Genomic DNA, 25,588 nt, shown 5'->3' on the forward strand with positions numbered 1-25,588 from the left:
AACCGTCGAAATTCAATTTGAGTCAAAATTCTGAACAAACGGTTACTCTCCAATCACAGATGTTGATAGTAAACAAAAGAAAAAAATTTTCTCTTTCTTTACGTACTATGAACTGTTTTCAACCAGTAATGGTTCATCCGTCATTTCCCCTCAAAGAGAATTTTGACAGTTGACTTTCACGCCGTAATCATATGTTTGTCGAGAATTTATTTATTTCAAATATTTGCTATTTACCGTACGGACTTTATTGGTTATGGAATTTGCGTTTCAACTTCGTCTCATCAGAATCCGACACTAACTTAATGGCAGGATTAAGCTAACGCTGGGTTGACGCTAGCTCCAAAAACGAAAATACTACTTCTAGACTTTTTTTTCAAAAAGACATATCTGCAATGAGTGACTCTCATTGTTTACTTTCTCTTCTGTTAATAATTCGGTCGGTTTAACATGTTTCCCTCAAATCTTTGCATAATATACTAGTCAAAACCACCGTCTTTCGATCAGTACTTTAGAATAAGTGAAAAGTGCTAAAGTGACGCCGTAAAAATCGAAAAAGAAAGCAAACAAAGAGAGTCACTCATTGTAGATATGACGTTTTGAATAAAACCTGTAGATTTGTGTTTCTGAGCACAGTCATGCGTATATTTACTAATGGAATTTGGCAATTATGAACATTTATTGAATCTTTCATCTATTATCTAGTTTGCCAACATGAACCACTCTAACCAAACCTTCAAACAACCCCCGGATAAGCAGTATAAATTATCTCGATTGCTAACAGCCGCCAAAACTCATCAGATTTTGTAAAAGCGATGCATATGAAATGATGTTCCAGGGATCAATTTGGTGACCATTCTCGTTTCCATCCTTATACTTTGAACCCTTTGTTTGTTCTTCCGTTTGTTTGTTTATTGCAGGGAACCCATTCATCGCGGGTCAACTTGTTTTTTTACTGACTCATTGAATATTTAAGTATGCATTTATTCAAAAGGCCAACGCACGTACACAATGCCCTCTTTCGGTCGTTCGTTCATTCGTTGGCGGATCTCCTAAAGACTTCCACAAAATGGTCCCGAATTTTCATTCGGTGGTTTGGTCTTATGCCAGCGCACTCTCTTAGGCTCATTTGTTGAACTGGACCAGAGGTCCCTTTCTGATTGAACTTGCGCGAGGGCGCAACAACACCAAAAAATCGCAAAATTTATGTCTTCCTTTGTTCCGTTCGCTTTTCAATAAATTTAATCTGGAAATTATATTTTAAGATGGGAGCGTTCGTTTGCCGGTTGGCTCTGCCAATTGTCCGAGCAGCGGAGAGGCTTGAAGCTGCTTATCCGGTTCGATTTTTTCACCGGGCAACGCAGCATTGATTGCAGGATGTTGAAATTTTTGTTTTTCGTCGTTTCAAAATAATTATCCCAATATGGAGACGATGAAATAATGTACGTTCTGGTTAAAGTAAAGGATTTTTTTAATGTAGAATACATTTAAGGTTTCAATATAGGGGTCCCGTTTCAAAATATCGGCTGCGGCGCCGCGTCAGATTTTGAACGTTAATAACTTTTATCATACTTAACAGAATGATTTGATTTTTAGACCAATTTGTTGCAAATATGTTCCTCTATGCTGTATTAAAATTTGAAGTATGTATAACATGTACTAATAACAAAAAATGTGTTTTGAAAAATCTTTCGAAAACGACTCGGAAAAGTGAAAATTTTCAGCCCATCCCGCACAGAGCCGTCGTTATGGTAGACCAACCGAACAATAAAATAATGAAAAGTTTATATATAGGTCCATTACATGTTTGTTCGTATGGTTATTCGCATTGGGTTGCTTGACGAGAGCACTTGGTGGGGGAAAGACGGCATATTCCTTTGGTTAGGCCATTAGAAGCCGGACGGAAAGGAAAGGCTCATGCACGGCACGAGAACGAGCGAGAAAGCGATAGTAGTGCATATTAGCGCGATTATATAAATATCTGTCGGTCGGTTTTTCTCATCATTCGTATTCGTTCAAGCACTAGCAAGCAGCCAGTCCACCGAAGAAAAGCAGTCGGCGATGACGACGGCGGAAAAAGTGCCCCAGCTACTGGTGACTCATCGCAACCCGATCAGGAACTGTCGCCCTGCAAGAATTTCGCCCCAACTAAAGGGCAACAGAGTAGGCTATCGTTCCAGCGTCTGGGTCGTGAGATTGTGCAGGACTGCAAAGTCGAGCTACGCTTACAAAGCTCAGTCGTAATGATGCCCCGAGAAGCCAACGATGCCTACTTGGTCGGTTTGTTCGAGAATGCAAAATAGTGCTTTCTAGCTCACCGTGTCCGCGGGGAGTGCGTCTGAATTATGCTCCCGCAATAAAACAATAAACGGTTCTTTACAGGACCAATTAATTGTGTTCTAATAAGAGTTAAACTGAAATTTACATTTTATGGTGTATAACAAATAATTTTCAGAAAGCAATATAAGAAATACGATGTGTGGAAAGAAAGAAAGAGAATTTAAATTATCCTCTCGCTCGTTTTCGTGCACTGCTTTTCCATTCCTTTCTGCTGCTACTACCATCATAACTAAAACGAATGTGCGTGTTCCCCCACCATCTCATGACCAGTGTTGCCACAATTGCATGTCGCTATTACAATTTGAATTATTTTATTGATCCTCTCTAGTATTGATAAAATATAGAACGTGCAAAGTACACTAGTCGCATGCTTTTATTCGAACTTTTTGGCAGCCTCCGTTGATTAACTGCATAAATCGATTTGTTTGTGCAGCTCCTTGCTAGTAGCAAACTAAATAGCCTTTATCAGCGCTAACAAATAACACGAAAGAATTTAAATTTGTGAAAATCTTTTCCTTCCTTCTTTTCAAATCTGCAACATTCTTTGAAAATATTGTTTGAATGTTGTTATTGAAAAACTGAACATGCAAGTTTGCTAGCATTGGCCACTAGATTGAAGGCGATGGAAAGACAGAATATTCGTTTTGGTTATGCTAGTATTGGTAGCCGAACGGAAAGGAAAGGCGCAGGAATGGCACGAAAACGAGCGAGAGAGCGATAGTAGTGCTTTCTCGTATATGAATATTGGTCGTTCGGTTTTTCTCATCATTCGTATTCGTTCAAGCACTAGCAAGCAGCCAGTTCACCGAAGGAAAGCAGTTGGCAATAGCGACGGACGGAAAAAGTGCCCCAGCTACTGGTGACTCATCGGAACTGTCGCCCTGCAAGAATTTCGCCCCAACTAAAGGGCAACAGAGTAGGCTATCGTTCCAGCGTCTGGGTCGTGAGATTGTGCAGGACTGCAAAGTCGAGCTACGCTTACAAAGCTCAGTCGTAATGATGCCCCGAGAAGCCAACGATGCCTACTTGGTCGGTTTGTTCGAGAATGCAAAATAGTGCTTTCTAGCTCACCGTGTCCGCGGGGAGTGCGTCTGAATTATGCTCCCGCAATAAAACAATAAACGGTTCTTTACAGGACCAATTAATTGTGTTCTAATAAGAGTTAAACTGAAATTTACATTTTATGGTGTATAACAAATAATTTTCAGAAAGCAATATAAGAAATACGATGTGTGGAAAGAAAGAAAGAGAATTTAAATTATCTTCTCTCGCTCGTTTTCGTGCACTGCTTTTCCATTCCTTTCTGCTGCTACTACCATCATAACTAAAACGAATGTGCGTGTTCCCCCACCATCTCATGGCCAGTGTTGCCACAATTGCATGTCGCTATAACAATTTGAATTATTTTATTGATCCTCTCTAGTATTGATAAAACATATAACCGAAATATGAAACATGAAAACCAATTGGCCCTTTACCCTACGCAGCTACAAAGCGCCGTAAACATGGATTAACAAGTTACAACGCACACGCATGCATAAAAATAAATATATTTTTTTCAAACGCAACACTCTTAAGCAGCACACACCGTATTGAATTAAATCCAAACCACCCCGCCCACCCACTTTGCAAATCATTCTGTGACACCATGCTGGTACCCGACAAATCCGCACACGGCCACCGCTGCCGAAAATGCATAGCGTCTACCGCTTATTGTAGTGCCCAGACGCTGCAGCCATGATCTTACCCGTTCGACATAAGAACAAAAACTGATTCAAACGGGTACGCGTCACCTCTATTTATAAACTAATATGGTATATGGTTTAGTCACTTAGGTGCGAGTGTGTGCAAATGCCAACGTTACCGAAAATCGATAGCGCTTATTGCATCGCCCGGAGACGACGTTGCTCGTGTGGGATAAGAGCAACAACTGATTTAAACGGACATGCGTTGCTTCTATTTATGACTTTTCGTGTTTCATTGAGCAACTAAGCTGCCCTCTTTTGACGGCTGTGTCTGAGAAATCTGCCTCACGAATGGTATTTTTCCCGTTTTTCGTGAACTTTTTAATTTTACCAATTTCCAAAAGTCTACTTTTATTGGGGAGATATTAAATTATTACCAATATTTAAGTTAGGTGTTTCTGAATCGGTTGGTGTATGAATGATTAAAATCCATCTAGTAATATCGGAGTTATAAGCGTGCAAACCTTACATAGTTTCGTTACATGGGAGATAGTTTAGATTTTAGAATGACACCTAGCCCCAGATAGTGGAGTAAGACATTTTTAATGTCAAAATATAGAACATGCAAAGTACACTAGTCGCATGCTTTTATTCGAACTTTTTGGCAGCCTCCGTTGATTAACTGCATAAATCGATTTGTTTGTGCAGCTCCTTGCTAGTAGCAAACTAAATAGCCTTTATCAGCGCTAACAAATAAAACAAAAGAATTTAAATTTGTGAAAATCTTCTCCTTCCTTCTTTTCAAATCTGCAACATTCTTTGAAAATATTGTTGGAATGTTGTTATTGAAAAACTGAACATGCAAGTTTGCTAGCACTGGCCACTAGATTGAAGGCGATGGAAAGACAGAATATTCGTTTTGGTTATGCTAGTATTGGTAGCCGAACGGAAAGGAAAGGCACAGGAATGGCACGAAAACGAGCGGGAGAGCGATAGTAGTGCTTTCTTGTGTTTTCATATATGAATATTGGTCGGTCGGTTTTTCTCATCATTCGTATTCGTTCAAGCACTAGCAAGCAGCCAGTCCACCGGAGGAAAGCAGTTGGCGATGATGACGGTCCGCAAAAGTGCCCCAGCTACTGGTGGCCCATCGCAACCAACTACCGATCAGGAACTGTCGCCATGCTAGTATTTCGCCCCAACTAAAGGGCAACGGAGCAACTAATCCGCTGGCTAACATTCCAGCGTCTGGTTCGTAAGGTTGTGTATTACTTCAAAGTCGAGCTACGCTTACAAAACTCAGCCGTAATGAAGCCACTGATGCCTACTTGGTCGGTTTGTGGGAGTGGGCGTAAATTACAATAAAAGCAACGGTTCTTTTCAGGACCAATCAATTGTGTTCTAGTGAGAGTTAAACTGAAACTTTTATTTTAAGGTGTGTAGCAAATTTTCAACAAGCAACATAATACGTTGGGTGGAAAGAAGTAGCTTGCACACGGAACAAAAATTTAAATTATCCTCTCGCTCGTTTCGTGCACTGCTTTTCCATTCCTTTCTACTGTTATTATCAGTATTACCAAAACGAATGTGTTGTTGCATGTGTTTAAGAGAAACGTTGAAGTCGCATGCTTCTATTCAAGCTTTTTGGCAGCCCCCGTGAACTAACTGCATTAAATGATTTTTTGTGCAGCTCCGTGCTAGTAGCAAACAAAATGGCCCTACCAGTGTCTGATTCGTGAGATTGTGCAGGATTTCAAAGTCGAGCTAAGCTTATAAAGTTCAGCCGTAATGATACCCGAAGAAGCCAGTCTTGTCGTTTTGTTCGAGGCTACAAAACAGTTCGCCAGGCACGTAACTATCATGCCAAAAATATCCAACGATCCAGCGCATCACCATCAACACCAACGCCGATACCAAAGGTTCTTTTCAGAACCACCATTATTACCATAGAGAATTATTTGAAAATTTCCCATTCAAACGTGATTCTGTTGAATATTATTAGATTTAAATTAACGTCTCGAATTGAAATCACGACGCTCCGGTTATGTGACAGACATTACCCACCCATCTTTTTTTATTGTGACCACGACACCCCATTTCAATATTTCTGAATGAACAGAAGGTCGAGTTTGGAAAGTTTGTAACTTTCATTGTACTTAACCAAATTACACAATGTTCGCACTAATGATTCAGAAATATGATCAGGAATCTTCTGTTAGATTTGTAAGTATGTATAATTTACATGAATAAAGAAAAATTGATTTTCAGGAATCAATTATTATCTGTTCTTCCATTGGCCAGTACTACGCGACTTCCTCATGCTAACAATTAATTTCATCGTTAGCCATCTCCCTCACCAAGGCCAACAACGCCAACAAAACCGGTCCTTTTCAGGACCACCATCATTTTTGTAAAGAATAATTTGAAATATTCCTCGCCCAAATCACCTTTTGTCCGAAAATTCCAATGAGTATCAACATATTTGAAGAACGTGTTCCTTATGTATTCTACATCTCTCCGGTTATGTCGCAGACATTACCCACCCATCTTTTTTTTATTGTGACCACGACACCCCATTTCAATATTTCTGAATGAACAGAAGGTCGAGTTTGGAAAGTTTGTAACTTTCATTGTACTTAACCAAATTACACAATGTTCGCACTAATGATTCAGAAATATGATCAGGAATCTTCTGTTAGATTTGTAAGTATGTATAATTTACATGAATAAAGAAAAATTGATTTTCAGGAATCAATTATTATCTGTTCTTCCATTGGCCAGTACTACGCGACTTCCTCATGCTAACAATTAATTTCATCGTTAGCCATCTCCCTCACCAAGGCCAACAACGCCAACAAAACCGGTCCTTTTCAGGACCACCATCATTTTTGTAAAGAATAATTTGAAATATTCCTCGCCCAAATCACCTTTTGTCCGAAAATTCCAATGAGTATCAACATATTTGAAGAACGTGTTCCTTATGTATTCTACATCTCTCCGGTTATGTCGCAGACATTACCCACCCATCTTTTTTGATTGGATTTCTCCCGATGTAAAGGATGAATGAATGGAAAGATTTAAAAAAGGTTATAAATAAATCAGCAACAGTCAACAATTGGCTCTACTGTGTGACGGTAAATCTCGGAGTGATACACCTGAGTTCAGTGTTAAATTTTACACTTTCTACAGCGAACCGCTTTTGTTAATTATATATTTTTATGCGAGATTCAGATTGTTATGTTTAATTTTTCATACGTGTTACAATCAATCCTACTCAGTGATGTCCCCATTCATAAGGCAAAACACACTGTGTTATATATCGTGACTTTTTCAGACACTCTATGTTTACTTGGCTTATGACCTGCTCTTTAGAAAATTGTGGTCGACCTGGGGCTCAGAAAGTAACGCTATGTAAATCAGCGTTTTTGCCTCATAAATACTAGAACGACAAGAAAAAAATTACCTCTATAGACCTACCCTATTTTTCGATAATTTACATGTAGAAAACCCGTTAGCTTGTATTTTCACCACTAGTTGGCACTGCATGCATCAAAAATATTCACTGAAAGCAAGAACTACACAGCAAAAAAACTTGTAACTTTATGTCTTGCTAGATGCACATAAAAGGAGCGTCCCCATTCACATAAATTTACATTTAATTGCATGTAAAAATGCGTATTATTCGGCTTTTTCTAGGACACTTAGTCTGAGTTTTACATCAAAAGAGTCACAATATTTAATTTTACATAAACATAACATGTAAAATCATCTTGTCGGACTAAAAAATACGTCGCTACGTTGTTTACGTCAAATGTAATTTTCATTTTTTCTAACAGTGCAACTTGACTGGGAGAACTTTTTTTTTCGATAGTTGTATGGCTAGGATCTCGGAAGGGCTTCCCGTCAGAATCACTCAATAAAATTTGCAGACGAGACGGGAAATGTCAACCACTTAACACCGCTTTAGGATAATTTCAGCGGGCCGTGATTTCAGTGTGTCGGTCAAGATATGTGCGGGCGTAGGAACTTCACGACCGCGTGTATAATAGCGAAGGGCTCGAGCGTTTGTACGTTAACGTGGTCGATCGCGTGGGCATTTGTATGTCACGTGTGCTAGTGTGTATGTAACTACGCGTGTATATATTTGATTTTATAACCGTGTGTCTATTCGCAGATTTGCGTGTGTTGTTGGACGCGGACTCTGATAATTATTTTCGGTGTATGGCTCAGATGCTAGAGAAGAATGAGTTCTTCCATATCACTAGAGTTCCCGCTCTTGTCACTATGGAACGTGTTGTCTAGTGGATATAAGCTTCGTTTTAATTGGGCCAACTGAAGGCATTGACCTAGGCTGGCTGGGCTGAGAATAGGGGCTTCCGGTCGTAATCAATTCATGATCGCGCAAACACGGGCGTTTGTAGGTTCACTCTTGAAACCGCGTTTGTAAATTTTAAAGCGCACTTACTCAACGGGGCGTTATCCTGTTTCTAAGATCGCGGACGCATGCGTGCGCGGATGATCGCGAACGGTTCGAGCGTTTGTATGTTAACGTATTTGTCGCGTGTGCTAGCGTGTATATAACTTTGCGGGCATAAATTTGATTTTATAACCATGTGACCATTCGCATATTCGCGTGTATTCTTGAATGATCGTGCGCGGACTGTAAATCTGATACTGAAATTTTAGTGTATGGATCAGATGCTAGGAGAGAATGAGTTTCCCCATATCACTAGCGTTTCCGGTCATGTCGTCATGGAATCAGGAATCAAAATATATTTCCTCAAATGGCACGTTCCCCATATGTTGTCGGGGATTTGTGCCTTGTCGTGTCTTTTCATCATTTCCTGAGCGAAAGGACAGGAGAAGGAGGAGGAAGGAAGTAAAATTGGAAGGGTGGGAAAAATATCCGCACAAAAACAAACAGTAGGCAAGTTAAACTTACAAGTATTTCAAATCGAGTAAGCCTCTTTACCGCATTGGATTAGAAACCTTAGTATGTCTTTGGGTTTCATTCGTCCAAATGCTGTGTAGTCTATGTAAGGAGATCATGTGGGTTTCCCCCACAGTAGAGACACTTTTCGACATCTCTTCCACAGGTATCATCCGCATGATTCTCATCGCATTTCCCACAACGGGCTTTATTGCTGCAATGGGAGGCTGTGTCCCAATTGTTTGCAATTAGTAAAGTTCATGACTCGCGGCACAAAGAGGCGACCAGGTAGACGAACCTAGTCGAAGAGGAGGTAGTTGGGTAGAGCAGAACCGGCGAAGGTCACCCGATAAGAGTCTGAGTTGACGTATATTTTCTTCCCGTCAGCTGCGACTGATGCTGAATGCAAACGTTTGCACTCCAGTATCTTCACTGGCTTAAGCATGGGGTCTTTGAAACAGCCAGTCCCATATTTTAGCAGGTCCTTGCAATTCAAACTCGAATCGAATCGGAAACGACTTCAACCCTGCTAGCTGAAATATACACCATGTACTCCTTCGTAAAGAGCCCGTAGCCAGCAATATCCTTTGCCTGATTTAAATTGTTAACAACCACCCGAAGCTTATCAGGGCCAATTTTCGATATTTCTATCACGGCCGAATACCGATCCATCAGAACTCGAGAAATCTGCAACAGTTTCACTTTTTATCTTTGGTCCGAAAGAAGATCACGTATAGCCCGGTGGCCGAGCTTGGATATACTTTGAGCCGGGGAGCCGATTTTGTTTCGACGTCCATCCCACCTTGAGATGAACCGCCGTCAGGGGAAGTCATTTTTGCACGGGCCTATTGCCCAGTGCACGTTAGTAAGACAACCAAGAAGGGGAAACATAATGTAATACTTGACTTGTGTATGTAACGGTATCCAGACGGCTTACTGGAAGAACACTACTTCACTGGTCACTGACCGGCTAACGGTACTCAGAAACAGAAACACAAAAGAAGAGAAACAATACTGAAACCTCGACTAGGCGGAGAGTGCGCAAAACAACCTTGAACGCGGATTAGCACTATTCTTTGGCGCTATAGAGTGTACGGACTGGCAATAAAAGACTTATATCTCAACTGAGCGCTCGATAACGAATGCTGTAATTGATTGATCGGGTTCCTTTATTCAGAATATGTAGATTTGTACTACTCATATACTCCATCAGTTCAGAGTCTCTCAGATTGATGTCTGGGCTGTCCCAAATGATGGAATGAGCATTTGCATCACTGAGCGAAAGCCCGTTTCTGCTACAATAAGATAAAACGTTTTTGAAATCATCAGAAGGAGATGATTCGTTATGCGGTAGATATGCTGAACAACATATACTTTTTGTTTATGTTACCGAAAGTCAAAGTAACTGTAACTGCACAGATATCGCGAGTTGTGAGCTCCGGTATGTGATACGCGTCAATAGCCTTATTTGCAAGAATGCAAGCACGAGGCATTTCATGTGGTTTAGTAATGCTTGTCTTGTTGTAAGCAATGAAGACAGTGGAAGTACGGTTCTTGATCTAATTCTATGGACGCTGTACTTTTCTGCATACGTCGAAACAGATTCACAATTGCTGTACATTTATGCTGGAGATTGATTTGTGCTATTCTAACCATTGTTGATTAGAAAACTGTGCATTACAACTATGGCTATACTATTGGAATGCTTATCCGAGACACTTTTCATAAGTGTAATAACAAGCGGTTATATTCATTTCGAGCAATGGTACTGTCGAATAACTGTTTTGTGATCAGCACGTACCGTTTAGAGAGTTTGTTTTGAGCAGGTATTCGAGAATAAAAAAATTCCAAGATCTAACGATACACAATTGCTACCCTTTTTATGCAAACAAATACAAGAAGCTATTATGGCTAATTAACACCAAGATGCGAAGCATCTAGTTTAGTATGTTCGAAGTAAATTAGGAAAACATAGCAGAATTATTATGGCTATATAAATATTAGCTATGCGTCTCGAAACTAATTAGTTTCGTCAAACCAACGTCACGATTACCTTTCAACCTTTCATAATGTTTACTCCAAACTAACTGCTCGTATTTCACTCTTTTCTCATTCCAGGTAAGTGTCATCTCGCTGGCTGGTCCGTCGGCGATCGCTAATCTCCAAGCTTACGGTACATGAATTCTGCGGAAATTTTTAACCTCCAAAGCCAGACAAGTCGTATCCAGCCAGGTTCTTCGAACTTCGCAAAAAAAAGGACGTAAAGGGCACCCAAAAAAGCTACAGAAGAATTATTGTTTTCTTGTATGACCATCCGCGCTCCATTGATATATTTTTTTCCCTCCTGTTGTTTCTCCTGCCCGTCATCATGTATTCTTATCTCGCCTCTTGCATCTGTCGCCTTTTGTTCGCGGGACTCGTAGCCGCGCAAAATTCCCAATTTTCACGAAAACGAGTGCCGCTTGTGAACCAAGCTGCGCTCGATCTTTTTTACTGGCTCTGATTTTAATTCTTTATTTGTTTCCAATTTTCCGTGTGGGAGCATCGGTTCGCTCCGCACACATTTCCTTAGAGGTCATCTTCTTCGGCCCAACTTAACACCTTTGGTTGATTTTAATTACGTGCCCTCCGGGTTAGGTAATCTCGAGACAGGATTAACTTTAGAGATGTTCTTTTTTTATAAATTGCAAATTACAATTAGTTTATGTTATTAGTCATGCTATTTTGAAGCTTTGCATAAATAAACACCGCAGGTCTTCTCCAATCAGTGTTCGGTATCTTGCACCTACGTAAAAAACCAGCAAGTTTCCCGGTGTATAGAACATCCTGAGGTTTCTGGTCAACCCGAAAAGGTATGCTGCTATTGAACCCATCGTTGAACTCATATATTCAAGTATATGTGCTTTGGTATTTAATTTTTTCGCCCTGTTCCTGGCTTGCAATAAACTAAATTATTCTCGCTTGATCTTTCCCGGTGATCTTTTTTCTTCCCTAGTGGCAGCAATGAGAATACGGGATCTTTTCTTTGAATTTATGATTTATGTTCCAGTGGTTGGGATCGTTTTGATTTCGCAAGCTGTGCAATGTGCATACGATGCTCGTTATGGCTTCCCTGGTCCGGCAGCGTCCGAAGCTGATTGCAATCCACGGCAGCTGCCGAAATCAGGACATCAAAAGTTTTGACGAATGTCACACGTTGTTATATTTTTTGGGGTTTTTGTTTTTTGCTGTCATGAAAAGTTCTTTTACTGTACAAATCATTTTAAGAGCGAACCTGCACTTTTGAGTCGCATAAATAGGATCAATTCTGCTATGCGAATCGCACTTATGAAGGATTCCTCGACATTTGATAACAAAGGGTGACCAAATCAGACGAGTAGAAAGCCAGGACGGTCATAAGGGGACCCCACCCTCTTCTCGTTGATGCAAAGTCAATTTGACGATACTATCAGATTTTCGGTAGTGAAAAAAATTCACGGTGATTTGTGCAGATAATTAAAACCAACCGTATTTTTTTCGCGAGAAAGAGGTAACCATACACTTTTTTAGATTAACACACATGCGGTTCTTTCTATACCAATCAACATAAACTGGATGCTGATTTTGGAAAACTCTTCAATCTTCAATTGAGTGAATCAGACGACATATCTAGAGATCATCCGCGAAAGACAGTCGTGAAGTCTTGAACACTAGATGCACATCGTTAAAGTACAGCAGAATCATCAACAGTAGAGGGATTCCATGAGAAACCGGCCGACCGCAAAATATGACCATCGTCGATTCGAACGAAACTTTGCAGGTGTGTTCGCTGTATGAATCTCCATGATATTCTCTGGCAATTGGAATATTTTGATACAAGAGTAATTTTTCAAAAGGGCGTAAACGTTTCTACGTAAATGAATTTCCATTTTTTTTGTTCGATTACTGTATTTTATACAGCAAAACTATCTGAGAACAAGTTACAGGGAATGAATACTTCTGTCCGAAAAAAATATACACTGAAAAAAATGTTGTGTCATTTTTCAAAAAAACAAAAATTTATGATAAAAATTTAAATAGCGAAAAAACCCATTTTTTTAAATTTTTTATATTTTGTTACCAAAAATCTAAAGAGAAAAGAAACATTTTGATTGTAATTGCATGATGGAGAAAAAATCGGTAAAAAAGTTTTTCTAACAATAACTTCGTACATGTTTTTAAATTTCATACTAATTAACATACAAAATTGTAATTTTATTGCAGAATATAATTCTAAGCACCATTTAAAATCAAAATGCATTTAACAAAAATCTTCCAAAATGCGATAGTTTTCGAGATATTTGAAATTTTGCTACTTCAAAAACAATTAATTCGTGTAATTATGCTCTTTTTAAAAGTTATTCGCATTACCCCATCAAAAAATGTCAAAAATTTAATGTTTATCGTTTTAAAGACGTAAAAGCAACCTTTTTAGTGTATTTGGATCATGGAGAAGCTTTCAATAAAAAAGTTTTCCTAACAACTTTTGACATTTTTTTATAATTCTTACTATTTGCAGTCAAAAATACAATTTTTTTTTGAAAATGATTCTAAACGCCATTTTAAATCGAAATGCTCTTAACAAAAAATTTCTAAAATGTAGTAGTTCTCGAGATATTTTAACTTTTGTTTTAACAACACAATTATTTTGTTTTATTACGACCTTTCCATAAGTTAGTCGCGTTTCTCCATCAACAATAATAGGTTTTTCAAAAGGCCCGTAAACTTTCGTGCAACTTTCTCTTTGACATCAAGGCGATATTGTAAACCATTTGAAAGTTACATGAAAGCAATTATTATTATTATTATCATTTCCTTTCCCAAACTAACTTGTAAAGATCAGAGGGTGTACCTTGACGGAGCTCCCAAAGTGACCTCACTTGGGAGTACTGTAACAAAACCGAAACAATTAGCTCCAAGGATTTCCGAGCACTCAGCAAAAACCCCAAGTGTGCTTTGTTTCAATCCGATAATGCTCTCTCTGCGGAAAAATAATTTTATTTCCCTGCCATTGTGGACTGGACCTCGAATTCCCGAATAGAAAGAAGAACGTGACATAAGCTGCCCTCAACCTCTATACATTTTGTGTAAATAAAGAATATGATATCAATCGCATTCGAAAAAAAATTTCGTGCCTACAATTAAAATCCGAGAGGTATCATCTGTTATCGATTCGTGATCTAACGCTAGATGTCGACCGCCAGAGGGCACGGAAGTTCAATGATGATGTTTTTATTTTCATCTGTCAAAACGCATTGGAAAGTAAATTCTGAATTTTTTAAATTCAATCAATATTATAATTAAACGTTATTTCTTCTAATGAAAAGTAATATTGGTGAAGAAAATATGTTTCCTACCTCTGAAAAATATCCAGATGGTAAATTTCTTGTTACTTCACTCACATTTGTTCTTCCGGTTTCAATTTATACTAAAATGAAATTCAGAGATTGAAATTTCGATAGAAAACACGAAGGTGGGCAAAAATCACTGGATTAAAGTGTGTAGTTGTTGGTAGTCGAGGTTATCCACTGATAAGTCCGATTTCTAGATAAACATTCTCCATATCTAAAACAACCAACCTAACCTCAACAATACAAAAATAATTCGGGATCTCAATAATTCGTAATAAAATATTGAGTTCAACTGAATATTTTGGTGTCAAACGAAAGAACGAGTGTTTTCTTATCACCTGTAATCAAGCTTTTTGTGAAACTATGTGATATTTATTTTAAAACAATTAAAATAGAACAATCATCCTATACCATCAATGCAAGAAAATGTTTTCATCATCATTTGACTAGTACCGAAAATGAAATCCAGTTGGCGCATCGAGCGAAAAAGTTTCACGTTTGAGAGCCAATCGCGAATGTTCAATCGAAAAAAATCAGATAAAATCGTGAACTCAAAATTATATTAATCAATAAATCAATTTTTGGGCGGGATGAAGTTTGCTGGGTAAGTTAGTTAATACGTATAATTTAAAGCATATAACTAAAACCAAGCCGTTTTACTATTTGTCACAATGTTAGCTTCCTTCACAAAATAAATAATAAAAACCGAAAGGAAGCTAAGATTCAAAATATTTAGAGCATTTTTATCTGATTCCTAAAGGGGAGGTAACGTTAATTTCAGTCATTTATTGCTCAGAGTAGCTATGTTTTGAAGAAGCCCTATTTCGCCATCAATAAATGGTTTCAATGGTTGCTTAGGGAAAATCAAAAACGTACATATTAAACCGAAAAGGCTTCCGATGCTAGCAACCAACTATTTTCAGTTTCACGCGTATTGAAAAGTCGGGCCAAAAAAGTCATTAAATACATCTGTCCTCCCGAATTTTACTGGCACTTAGTTCCCCTAGTCATCGTCGAGCGTCGCTAATCACAGTGTATAACTGTTGGGTGTGCAAGCCATGCCGGTGCTAAATAATAACAAACAAGATGACGCGATCCAAAACTGGTGATGATAATGAATGATTCCGTTGCGTTGGTTACCGTCATGCAGTCATGATCGGCGAGCGACAATCATTGAATCACATGCTTGAAACAAGATGAATAAAAGTCCCTCTCTCTCTCTCTCTCTCTCTCTCTCTCTCTTTCGCTCCCGGTATAATCTTTCCATGTATCTTTCGCGGGTTTTAAGAAGTGCTGACAGATACGTTTGTTGGAATAAATTGTTCGCTGCAAGAAACTATTTTTAAAATTAACTTGCATATCTAAAACCGTCTTCAGTAAAGTTGCTCGTGAAATCAAAGACTACCAGATGGTGACAGGTTAGTTTGGGATACTCTCACAATGTGGCGGTAGTGAGCATACCACCTTTCAGCACATTATAGAATATGATATAGGGTGATGAGCCCATTTGCGCCATGTTTCTATTATCTCCCTACCCATTTGAAGCCGTTGGTTAGAGCAGTGTCTGCCATCTTTGTTCAACGCATTGAGTCAAATGGTAGCGCAACAATAGGGGCACTCGATTCGAATTTTCGTTGCGCTCAAACACGAGAATTTCACTGTTTTCAGTGCATTTGTGTTATTATATTGGTTCTTAACAACGAAGCAAAGCTGTTGATGTAAATTTTTACGTATTCCACTGATTGTAGGGCGAGAAATTAACGAATTAGTGAGGCACCTTGCTTAGTATGGTGAAAATAGGCACTTCACCCTATCTCAAAAGTCTAATAATTTAGAAAGATGGTGTTTTTGGCAAAGTTCTAGAGGATGTCAAGAGCAGGGTTGTTAACGTTGAATTAAACTTTACCGCCGATAACGATGAATTTAGCGCCATTATCGGCGTTGATTTTCACGTTAATTTAATCGTCATCGTCAACGCTTTTCGTTGAATTCAACGTTAGCGTCATCGAAAATTTTCGCGTTGAATTCTGTTTAAAGGTTTTTTCGTCAGAGAAATTATATAATTTATTCACATGAAATTTATATTTAGAAATATTTTTGTAAGAAGGTATACTTTTTATTTGATTTAAAGTACAGATTCTGAGGTTAGTTGTTGGAGCATACTTAACGTAGGAATAGACCCAAAGAGAAAAAAACCAAATTGTGCGATCTCGATGGCCAGTAGATGTCTCCTTGGTACAAGTTCACATGTAATGGCAATCGATCATGCAACGCTCGTGCCCCATGTTCAGCAACTGAACAGCAGGTTGCGTCATACTATTGAGAATATACATCGGCCAGGGCCGTGTTAAAACTATTCGGCGCCCCTGGGCAATATTCCTCGTGCAGGATACAAATAATGATTCTTTGTTGCATTGTATCCTTTTGGATGAATTGAGTTCGTTACATATTTCGAATGACGTTCAATGTAGTCAAAGAAGATGTATAAAGTGAACTGAGCTATGTACACTTAAATAATAATAATAATTTTAGACTTCCATAATTCGCAGGAAGAACTTTCAATGCTTTATCTTGTTAAAGTTTGTTTAAAATTGCTTTCAAAGTGAAACATGAATATTTTGCGAATCTATAAATATAAACGGCACAGCTCATTTTATTCTTGAGGAGATGTAGTGCTATCCGGCGCTGGTGAGCTAGTAAAAAATTTGATATATGGAAAAAATTTCAAAAATATGGCAATGAGTTTTATTTTGAATGGCAATTTTTTGGCAGATGAAAACCAATGTAGTAATTGTGTCAACAAAAGAAGATTTTTCAACATTTTGGGAATGAATTTCACATTGCAAGGCAAGTTGTTGGCAGTTGAAAATCACTTGTTTAGCACATTGTTAATGCATATGGGGGCCCGCCAATGCGTCAAAATGGAAATTTTTTCAACTTTCTGGGAAAAATCTTTATATTGAGAGACAACTTGTTGGCAGTTATAAATAAATAGTTTTGAACATTTTCAATGCACTCCGCTGATGAATCAAAATAGAACTTCATGGGAGTGAGTTTTATATTGAAGGGAAAGTTGTTGGCCATTGAAATTTAATAGTTTCGGGCATTTTGAATGCACATGGCCCGAGCAAAGTCCAACATCAAAATTACAGCAAATAGGCAACATATATATGATATCAAGCATCAAATTGAAACCATATTTTGATATCAGTTTAAATTTTTCCAGAAATGACATCATATTTTGATCTCATTTTGATGTGCTTACATTTTTAGAAAAAAAATGTTTGTTTCTATTTCTTTGACAAACATCAAATTGATTACTTATTTTATTATCAATGAAATATTTCACCATCTCAATGAGTTTTCAATTTGCTTTCACTGATAGCATGAATAGTTTTATGTTTGATGTCATAGTGCAATTTTTCTGCTTTCGATTTTGATCTTTTATCCGTTAAAACGACCAAAATGATAACAACCTGAGCAATCATTCCCTACTACATCACAACATCAAGTTTAGTTCTCAATTTGTTATCAGACTCTGCTCGGGGGGGGGGGGGGGGGGGGTCCGCCAATGTATTTTTTTACTTAAACTGCTATAACAAAATAAAGAAATGCACCAAAGCTTCCAAACTTTGAGAAACATCGTAAATTAGGCTTTATAGTCTGTGTATTTTCTCCAACCGGTTGTTTGTCAGCTGTGCTGCTTTCGATTTTTCGTGGAAAATAGTCGCGCGATCGATATCCATAACGTATTTTGTTGCCATTCGCTTATGTCAGTTATAGTGCACTGTTTTCAGATCGTACATTTTATATCGCTGGTGATATTATAGATAAAAAGCCGATTTTTCGCCCGATTAAACGAACTATCCGTTTTTTCTATCATTCGGTACTACCGCTTCTATACAGTCGAAAACAATAGAGCGTTATTCTTCATCATACCAGCTGTATTGAACAAGAGAAAATCGTACTGATTGAAGATGTTTTGCTGCGAATGTGCCTTGCCTATAATGCCTGTAGATGTAATCATTTCTTGTGATGGATTTTGTGAGGATAATTATGCAGACTGTGCTACACTGACTACTGCAGAGGTCACCTGCTGCAACAGGTACAAGAATATCTGGTGGATGTGTACACCGTGTACGACGATCATGGACGACATTCGCAAGATGCAGGCTTTCCGAGATAAACGCGAGGCGATCACCGATGCTACTTCATTTGCCCCTACTCTTGCGGCTACTGTTGCTGTCGATGTGAATACTGAGACAGACAAATACAGTACTGATATAATCAAAGAAGTGTCGAACATGAAACACGAAATCGTTGCAATTCGTGAATCAATTACCGAAATGGCTGGTTCGCGTTTTTATTTCACGGAAACAAGTTCACCTCTAGCTCAATCAATCCCGCAAATGTCGTCCACTTGATTGAAACAAGGATGTAGGGTTGCTGGTTCTTCGGAGTCAAGTAATTCTACAAATCTTTGCTTACTATTTTTTTCGCGTGTCAAGAACACAGTGCGTGAGAAAGTATTGCTACTCTGGTCGCAGAATCACTCGGCACTAAGGCTGCAATTGTGAAGAAGCTCGTACCTGAATGGAAGGACGAGGCATTAAAGCCGTTCATTTCATTCAAAGTAGGAATTGACGCGAGGCTAAGAAAAATAGCACTATCTCCATCAACATGGCCATTAGGACTCTGTTTCCGACAATTTCACGAAAAGTTTGACATTTGGGAGCCCCCACAGCGCTGAATTTGTAATTAAATTTTGTTTGGAATACTGCATTGTTACCATGTTACCATGTTGTTTGCATGTTGCTCGATTGTCTGTTTTGTTATATATTGTTACTGCATATGTTAAATAATTTTAAGTAACAGTCTGTATGGCAGAATTAGCCAAAGACGACGAAGAAATAAATAAATAAAATAAACATAGAAAATTTGGTGCAGTACGTTCGAACGAAGAAAAATTATTCTGAGAACGGATAAATAAGGGACACATTTTTCACTTAAATTACCATAACAAACGAACATGGCTCTTAATATTTGAAAAATACTTCACCTTCCAGTCCCTTGCTAATTATATGTCGTTACAATATAAAAAAAACAAACGAATAAGATGCACCAGGATTTCCAAACTTCAAAAAAATCGTCGTTTAAGCTTTAAAACAATCGTTGAAAATCTGGAGCAGTTTGTGTAAACAGAAAAAAAAGTTGTCCTAAAAATAGTGGGGTGAGCGTATAAATGTGGGACACCACTTTTTTCACTTAAGCTGCCATAACAAACGAACGAAACGCACCAGAGCTTCGAAATTTCGAGAAACACCGCTTATTAAGTTTTAAAACAAACGCTGAAAATTTGGTGCAGATTGTTCAAACAAAAAAAAAGTTATCCTGAATAAATAAGGTGAACGTATGAATGTGAGACACACTGTATTATGTACGATCATGACTATGGACACTTTATTCCAAGAACAATCTTTTATGACAAACTCTGCTAAAAATAACCATATCAATAGAATGATGCGTCATTATAATGAAAATTGTACATTAATCGACCTTTCCATGTCCAGAAAACAAATTAAATTTGAACTTAATCGTAGAAATAATCTATAATATATAAGCAAATATTGTAATACTATTCTATGTAGTCTACATATGCTTGACGAAAATAAATAAAATAAAGTAACTGTTTTTTTATAATTAATAAATTTATTTAGGCCCAAATGCGGTAGCTCGACGAGGCCGATTGTTTGATTTTTTACAATAAATTAAAAAGACAGCTATGTAAAATTTTTGGTCTCGTTTAGGCGCAGCTTTCTGCTGCGTGTTGAGATCCTTTTTCTAGGGGGCGAAATATTGCCAGTGTTGTCCACTGCAATTTGAGGTTCGATCCGTTTGTCTTCTTTCGCGTTGTCGTTCATGTCCATGTCCTCATCCGTACTACTTTCCTGCTGCTCGCGGTCAGATGTTCCAGTTTGTGTCTTACTCTTATCGGTCGTTATTTATGTTCGTATTTTTCGGCATTCGTTTCGTTGTTGTTGTTACTGGTTGTTGGTGCTTGATCCGGAGATGTTGGTTTTGCAGCTGTTAGTGGTTTAGCGTAAGATGGTTGTGTGCTGATTTCAGTTGGATTTGAGTTTTCCTTAACAGTTTCTACGCAAGGTTTTCCGAGGTGCAGCTTCTTCGTGCAGAACTGGCACGTAGGAATTTGCCCTGGGTCCGTGACTAGTGATGCCTGTTGAATGAGAGCATCGTCCCTTCCTAACAATGTGAAGCTTAAGTAAGAGGGAATTGGCTTGGTCACACGCATTCTCACCACACGAACACCGTTAGGAATTCCCGGGAAAAAAATCCTCCATGTATCATGTGTAACGGAGTCTACTTCTCCGTATTTTTGAAAGCATTTTTTAATCGCGCCGTCAGGGGTACGCGTAGCCAAATCATGGACCCGAAATTCTACAGCGCCGTTCTCGATGTATACGGGAATGCTATATTTAACATTGCCGCATTCGGCGGTATGCTGCATGTTGTTTCGCGAGGCGAATGACTCAGCTTGGTTAATGTTGTTGAACGAAATCAGCACGCAATGTTTGATATGATGCATTTGTAGGGTTTTCACTTCAGCCAGATTGAGTTCCATCTGCACTTTTAATAACTGTTCCACTTCCCGAATGGCGGTCTTACGGGGCATTTTGAAAAATCAACAGCAACACAGTTCGGCCGCATCTGGGTTGCTTTTTGCTGGGCACCGTCACTCATCACTAAATCGCACAGTAGGTATAGGCTATTGTTATATGGACTGCTTGTGTGATAGGCACCGATTGATTTTTAGGTAGAATTGACTGTTTCACTTGCGCGGGACGACTTTTTGCTTCTGCTCAGGGCGAGATGTGAAGACAAACTGAAAAAAGTAACTGTTATATTAGGTTCTTTACTGACACAGTTAACCTCACTTTCCTTGACAGTTCACTTGTACTGTTTACATGGACTTAGAAAAATTTTGTGGACGACTAGATTCCATCTAAGCAAATTGCTTAGAATTTTTCTAAGTCTATGTAAACAGTACAAGCGAACTGTCAAAAATGAACACTCGAGTTCATTTGTGACGTCAGCGTAAAGTATTCAATAGCAGACTTACGGAGAGAAAAACAGTAAAACTAGCAACCATCAATGTAAACTGGCATCACGGAAGCTCCCATAAGCTTTTCATGGGCTTCCTCTTGTACTTTCCCTCTCAAAACCATCATGCTCGTTTGGTTGCACTTTTTTTCCTTTGTGGTGTTAGAATGACAGGCTAAGATCATATTTGTTCCATCTGGCCCAGCCCCCTGTCAAGGACGACGTCTCTGTACAGCCAGCATCACTGCCATGAAAGGCAAAACATTGGTTTTGAACCGAATGATTAGAAGCTATATTTAGTTACAAAATCTCGATTTTCTGAATGATATGATATTAAATCATCCCACAAGATGCAAAACGTCGTGTGGAATGCTTGAATATCGAGCATAGTGCCGAACATAATTCTTTGTTTGGGGCTTTATAGCTATAACGCCCCATATATGTAGGTCGCTGTCAAACTCCATATGATGGTATAGGGTTGCCAGGAGGCTGATCTGGCCGTTTGGTTGCCCACGCAACCATAAAATAACCTACAGAATACGTTCTTTTAACTTAAATTTAGGTACTTTTGAGTTGTGTGTTGCTTTCAATTTTAGGTAGTTTTTCGATAGCGTGCACTTTTTAACAGTCCGTTTGGCTGCAATTTTTGACACTTCCCTAGTCGGTGTATAAAGTGTCTGTAATCATGACCATTTTGCCGAATTACAAATATTTAATTGTGGAATTTTGTAGAGTATGAGACATTTATGCGTATAGCGGGAACATAGACCGTAAAATATTTTTTTAATAAAATTTTGCTCAAAAATGCACAATTTACGTTCATCGAGCAAAGTTTTTATATCCACCAAATCGGTCTTAATCGAATCTGGCATCACTAATCAGTCAGTAAAAATAACGAGAACGAGAGAATTCATTTTATTCGTTCTCCTTGCGTTGTTTCCTTTCGGAGAGTGAGTAAAATTAATCCAGGCAGAACGAGAGGTAACGAAAATAAACAAAGACAACAGTAGCATCAGACCTCCGCTGCTGCATCGTGTACCGACCGGCATGCCAACTCCAGCTCACACGCACATATTTGATTCACCCCCCGTTGCGGCGTGGTCATTATCATTGCCACCATCATCATCATGAACGCCGTCGCCGTGGCCGTCGTCGCCGTCTTCGATGACGGCACAGCGTCGAGCAGCATGGTTGGATGAAATGAAACAACGAAAAAAAACAACGCTGCTGGTTTCTTGGCCACGGCCGACGCAACCAAACTGAAGGAAGATAGAATTGTTATTATTTTGATTGAATCGATCGTCGGGTGAAGACGTCAGAACGGAAAACTCCCGGTTTCCTATAGCGTTCGACGTCGCGGTTCACGCGTACGTACGCTTATCCCGGAGCATGGCGCGGCGTACCGGTAGAACGAGCGTGTCGCTACGCGAGTGCAGGCGCGAATCGTGGTGCGGGAGATTCATCAATTAGCGCCTAATCGGTTCGGGTGGATCCGGTGACCTCCCAGCAAGTGATGCGTTGGCCCGAAAATTGGAACGCGCGTCTGTGTGCGCTTTATTGGAGTGTTGACACCCGGACCATGTGATAAATTGTGCGACAGTTGCCGTTTTGTGGACAATCGGATTCGTGTGCCGATGGTGGAAGCCGGGGAATATAGAAGCAACAATGTGATTGTTTAGTATAGCAATGGGTGGGCCCACCGGGGCTCACCCCGGTCGGGGGTGGGCTATAGGAGAGCTATGGCCGGTAGAATAAGTTTGCATCCGAAAAGTGTTTACGATATGTACATCGTATCAAAAAAGTGATATAGTTTTGATAAGTGCCTTGTAAATAAAGCTATGTTTAATGTATGGTTAGGTGTTACCGAAGGATTCCGAATGAGAAGATGGCGTGTTTTTACAACGTACGTGCTGAGTTTCTATGGTCATCATATATTCTCCTAAAGGTATGCTGTACCAAGATAGTACCGCACTGATGAGTTTGTTTCTCTGTTGCGAATGTTAGAAACTGTTTATATGTTTATTTTATTTTTGTAGTTTTTTGCTCTTGTAATTTGTTGACCCAATTATATTTAGAGGGTAAAACTAAACTGCACCCAAATTTACGGTGCCATTGAGAGAATGTACAATTTAATAGCAACCGACGTATAGGCGTAGTCCCAATTGACCCCCAAACCGACATATGACTTTTGAAGTTGCTTTCAACTTTCGTTAGAGGAACAACCGCAATAGAACAATATAGCAAATTATATTGCCTGGGTATTTAAGATAACATAAGCAAATATATCTAAATTGACAAAAATTGATATTCGAGGGATGCAAATGTGGATTCAATCGTATTCTGAGATCGGGTTAAGGTTTCTAAATGAAGTTTTTTAGACATATGAAACAGGCAGCAGAAAAGATAAGAAAATATTTAATGTCTAAAACATGCGTTGTGTTTCTCTTAATGGCACCCGTGTAATTAAATGCGCAGTTTGCGGTATGCTGACAGAATTAACAATAGTAATTTGACCTCCGTAGTTACATTGCGTTGTTTGAGGATGAAGAGATTCTTGGCTAAAAGTAGGAATAAAAGAGTAGGGTGGGTTTCCGTAAATTCATCATTTAAATTTCCTTGTCCAGGCCAGCAAAGAATTATTTGTACTTCATTGTGTGTTCAAGGCTGTTTTTGTAAACAGTGAGTTCGGCTATATATAACTTCTTAAATACTATAACATCTAGTTTATGCTCTCTCATGTCAATAGATGTCAATATTTATTGATTGATCGGTGAACAGTTATAGTTTAGTACATGATCGTTGTAATATAGCACATTTAAATACTATTTACAATACTAAGGAAACAATTAATTGTTGTCTACTGTGATTGTTGCTGGTTCATACTATCATCAGATTTTTTGAGGATTTTTACGCTTAGTGCTAATCCCGTAGAAATTGAACCACATACAATTTTTCAGAAGTCCTTGCGCGAACGTCGCAAAATAACCAAATTTTTTTGAAATGCAATTAAACATGTGATGCTTATATTCTGCAAAATTGGTTAATTTTTTGTATAACCTGAAAATTAAGTCAAGCAAACGTTAGAAAAGTCAGCTCTCTCATCGCAAGAATCCGACGTTATCCCATCTCAAACTTGGAAAAAAGACTCAAGGGTGTCTGATATTTTACCGGTATGGTAACACAAATATACCAGAAATCGCAATATGCCAAGACATTGTTGATCTGGCACGCAAGCAGTAGCTGCGGCAAACGATATCAGGAAACTTACTTCCAATAATGCTTTCGGAAACGTCGGTTACCTTGCTGTTAGGGCTAAATTTGAAATGACAATGTAACAAAAATAGAACAAATCTTGGAGAGAAGTTATAGATACTACTGTGTAAAAGTTTATGAGTACCATTAAGAGAAAAAGTGTATGTTTTTTTCATTTTTGTTAGAAAATTAACTTAACTGAAATAAACATGCAAGGCTGTTTCTAACCTAGACATGCCAAACCAATTCTTAATTGGGAAATCGAACTAATTTTGGTTAAGATTCCTGCGTATCGTATGCGTGGTTTTGTTTGCACCATTCAACAATCAAAAAAGCACCGTCCGATCGAGTTTCGATTTGCCGCAATAACGACAAGCCTTTTCCTTCGTGATGCGCTATACTGAATAATTGCATAGCTTAATCCTCCGGAAGTCGCGCAAATGGCCCACTGAAGGAACAACCGCTGGTGCGCTAAGACGTTTTCGCGAAATGATCCCGAGAATTATTGGCTGAAATATTTAACAAAAAAAAGCTACCAAAATTTTCAATTTTCAACGGGAAAAATCAAAGTAGCGATATTTGATGGATCACTTAGAGGTGTGCGCCGATGCATTTTTAATCGGCGGCGGCGTAAGCGACATTTTTGGCTGGCGGCGGCGGCGTTGGCGGCGTCACGCCGTTGGACCCTACCGGCGGCGGCGCGCCGGCGTGTGTCAGCGTGACGAATATTGACGCCTATGTAACTAAAAAAATTCTTGACTGTACAATTCCTTTCCCAAATTTTCGGTTTCTATTGTAACAGACTTCATACATACAAACAAACGTTACAGCTTAAAGAAAATCTAAAAAAATCATCGCCCACGATGTACTAGCGACATCTGTTGAACACATTGCAC

General features: G+C 38.8%; 1 protein-coding gene across 6 annotated transcripts in view; it reads left to right on the forward strand.

Annotated features, from left to right (window-relative positions):
- Positions 1 to 25,588, forward strand: part of LOC131681573 (dedicator of cytokinesis protein 9) — a 314,839-nt gene that overhangs the window by 97,583 nt on the left and 191,668 nt on the right. The window contains exon 1 of one of the 6 annotated variants that reach the window (XM_058962425.1): positions 12,704 to 12,751. The exons of 4 other annotated variants lie outside the window; for them this stretch is intronic. In XM_058962425.1, the coding sequence (XP_058818408.1) occupies positions 12,719 to 12,751 (33 nt within the window). In that variant the 5' untranslated portion in view covers positions 12,704 to 12,718. Of the gene's footprint in view, positions 1 to 12,703; positions 12,752 to 22,739; positions 23,386 to 25,588 lie in introns of those variants that run through there. One more of the 6 variants, XM_058962422.1, reaches the window with a different exon arrangement.

The sequence above is a fragment of the Topomyia yanbarensis genome, chromosome 2, assembly GCF_030247195.1.
Source record: "Topomyia yanbarensis strain Yona2022 chromosome 2, ASM3024719v1, whole genome shotgun sequence".
NCBI lineage: Eukaryota > Metazoa > Arthropoda > Insecta > Diptera > Culicidae > Topomyia > Topomyia yanbarensis.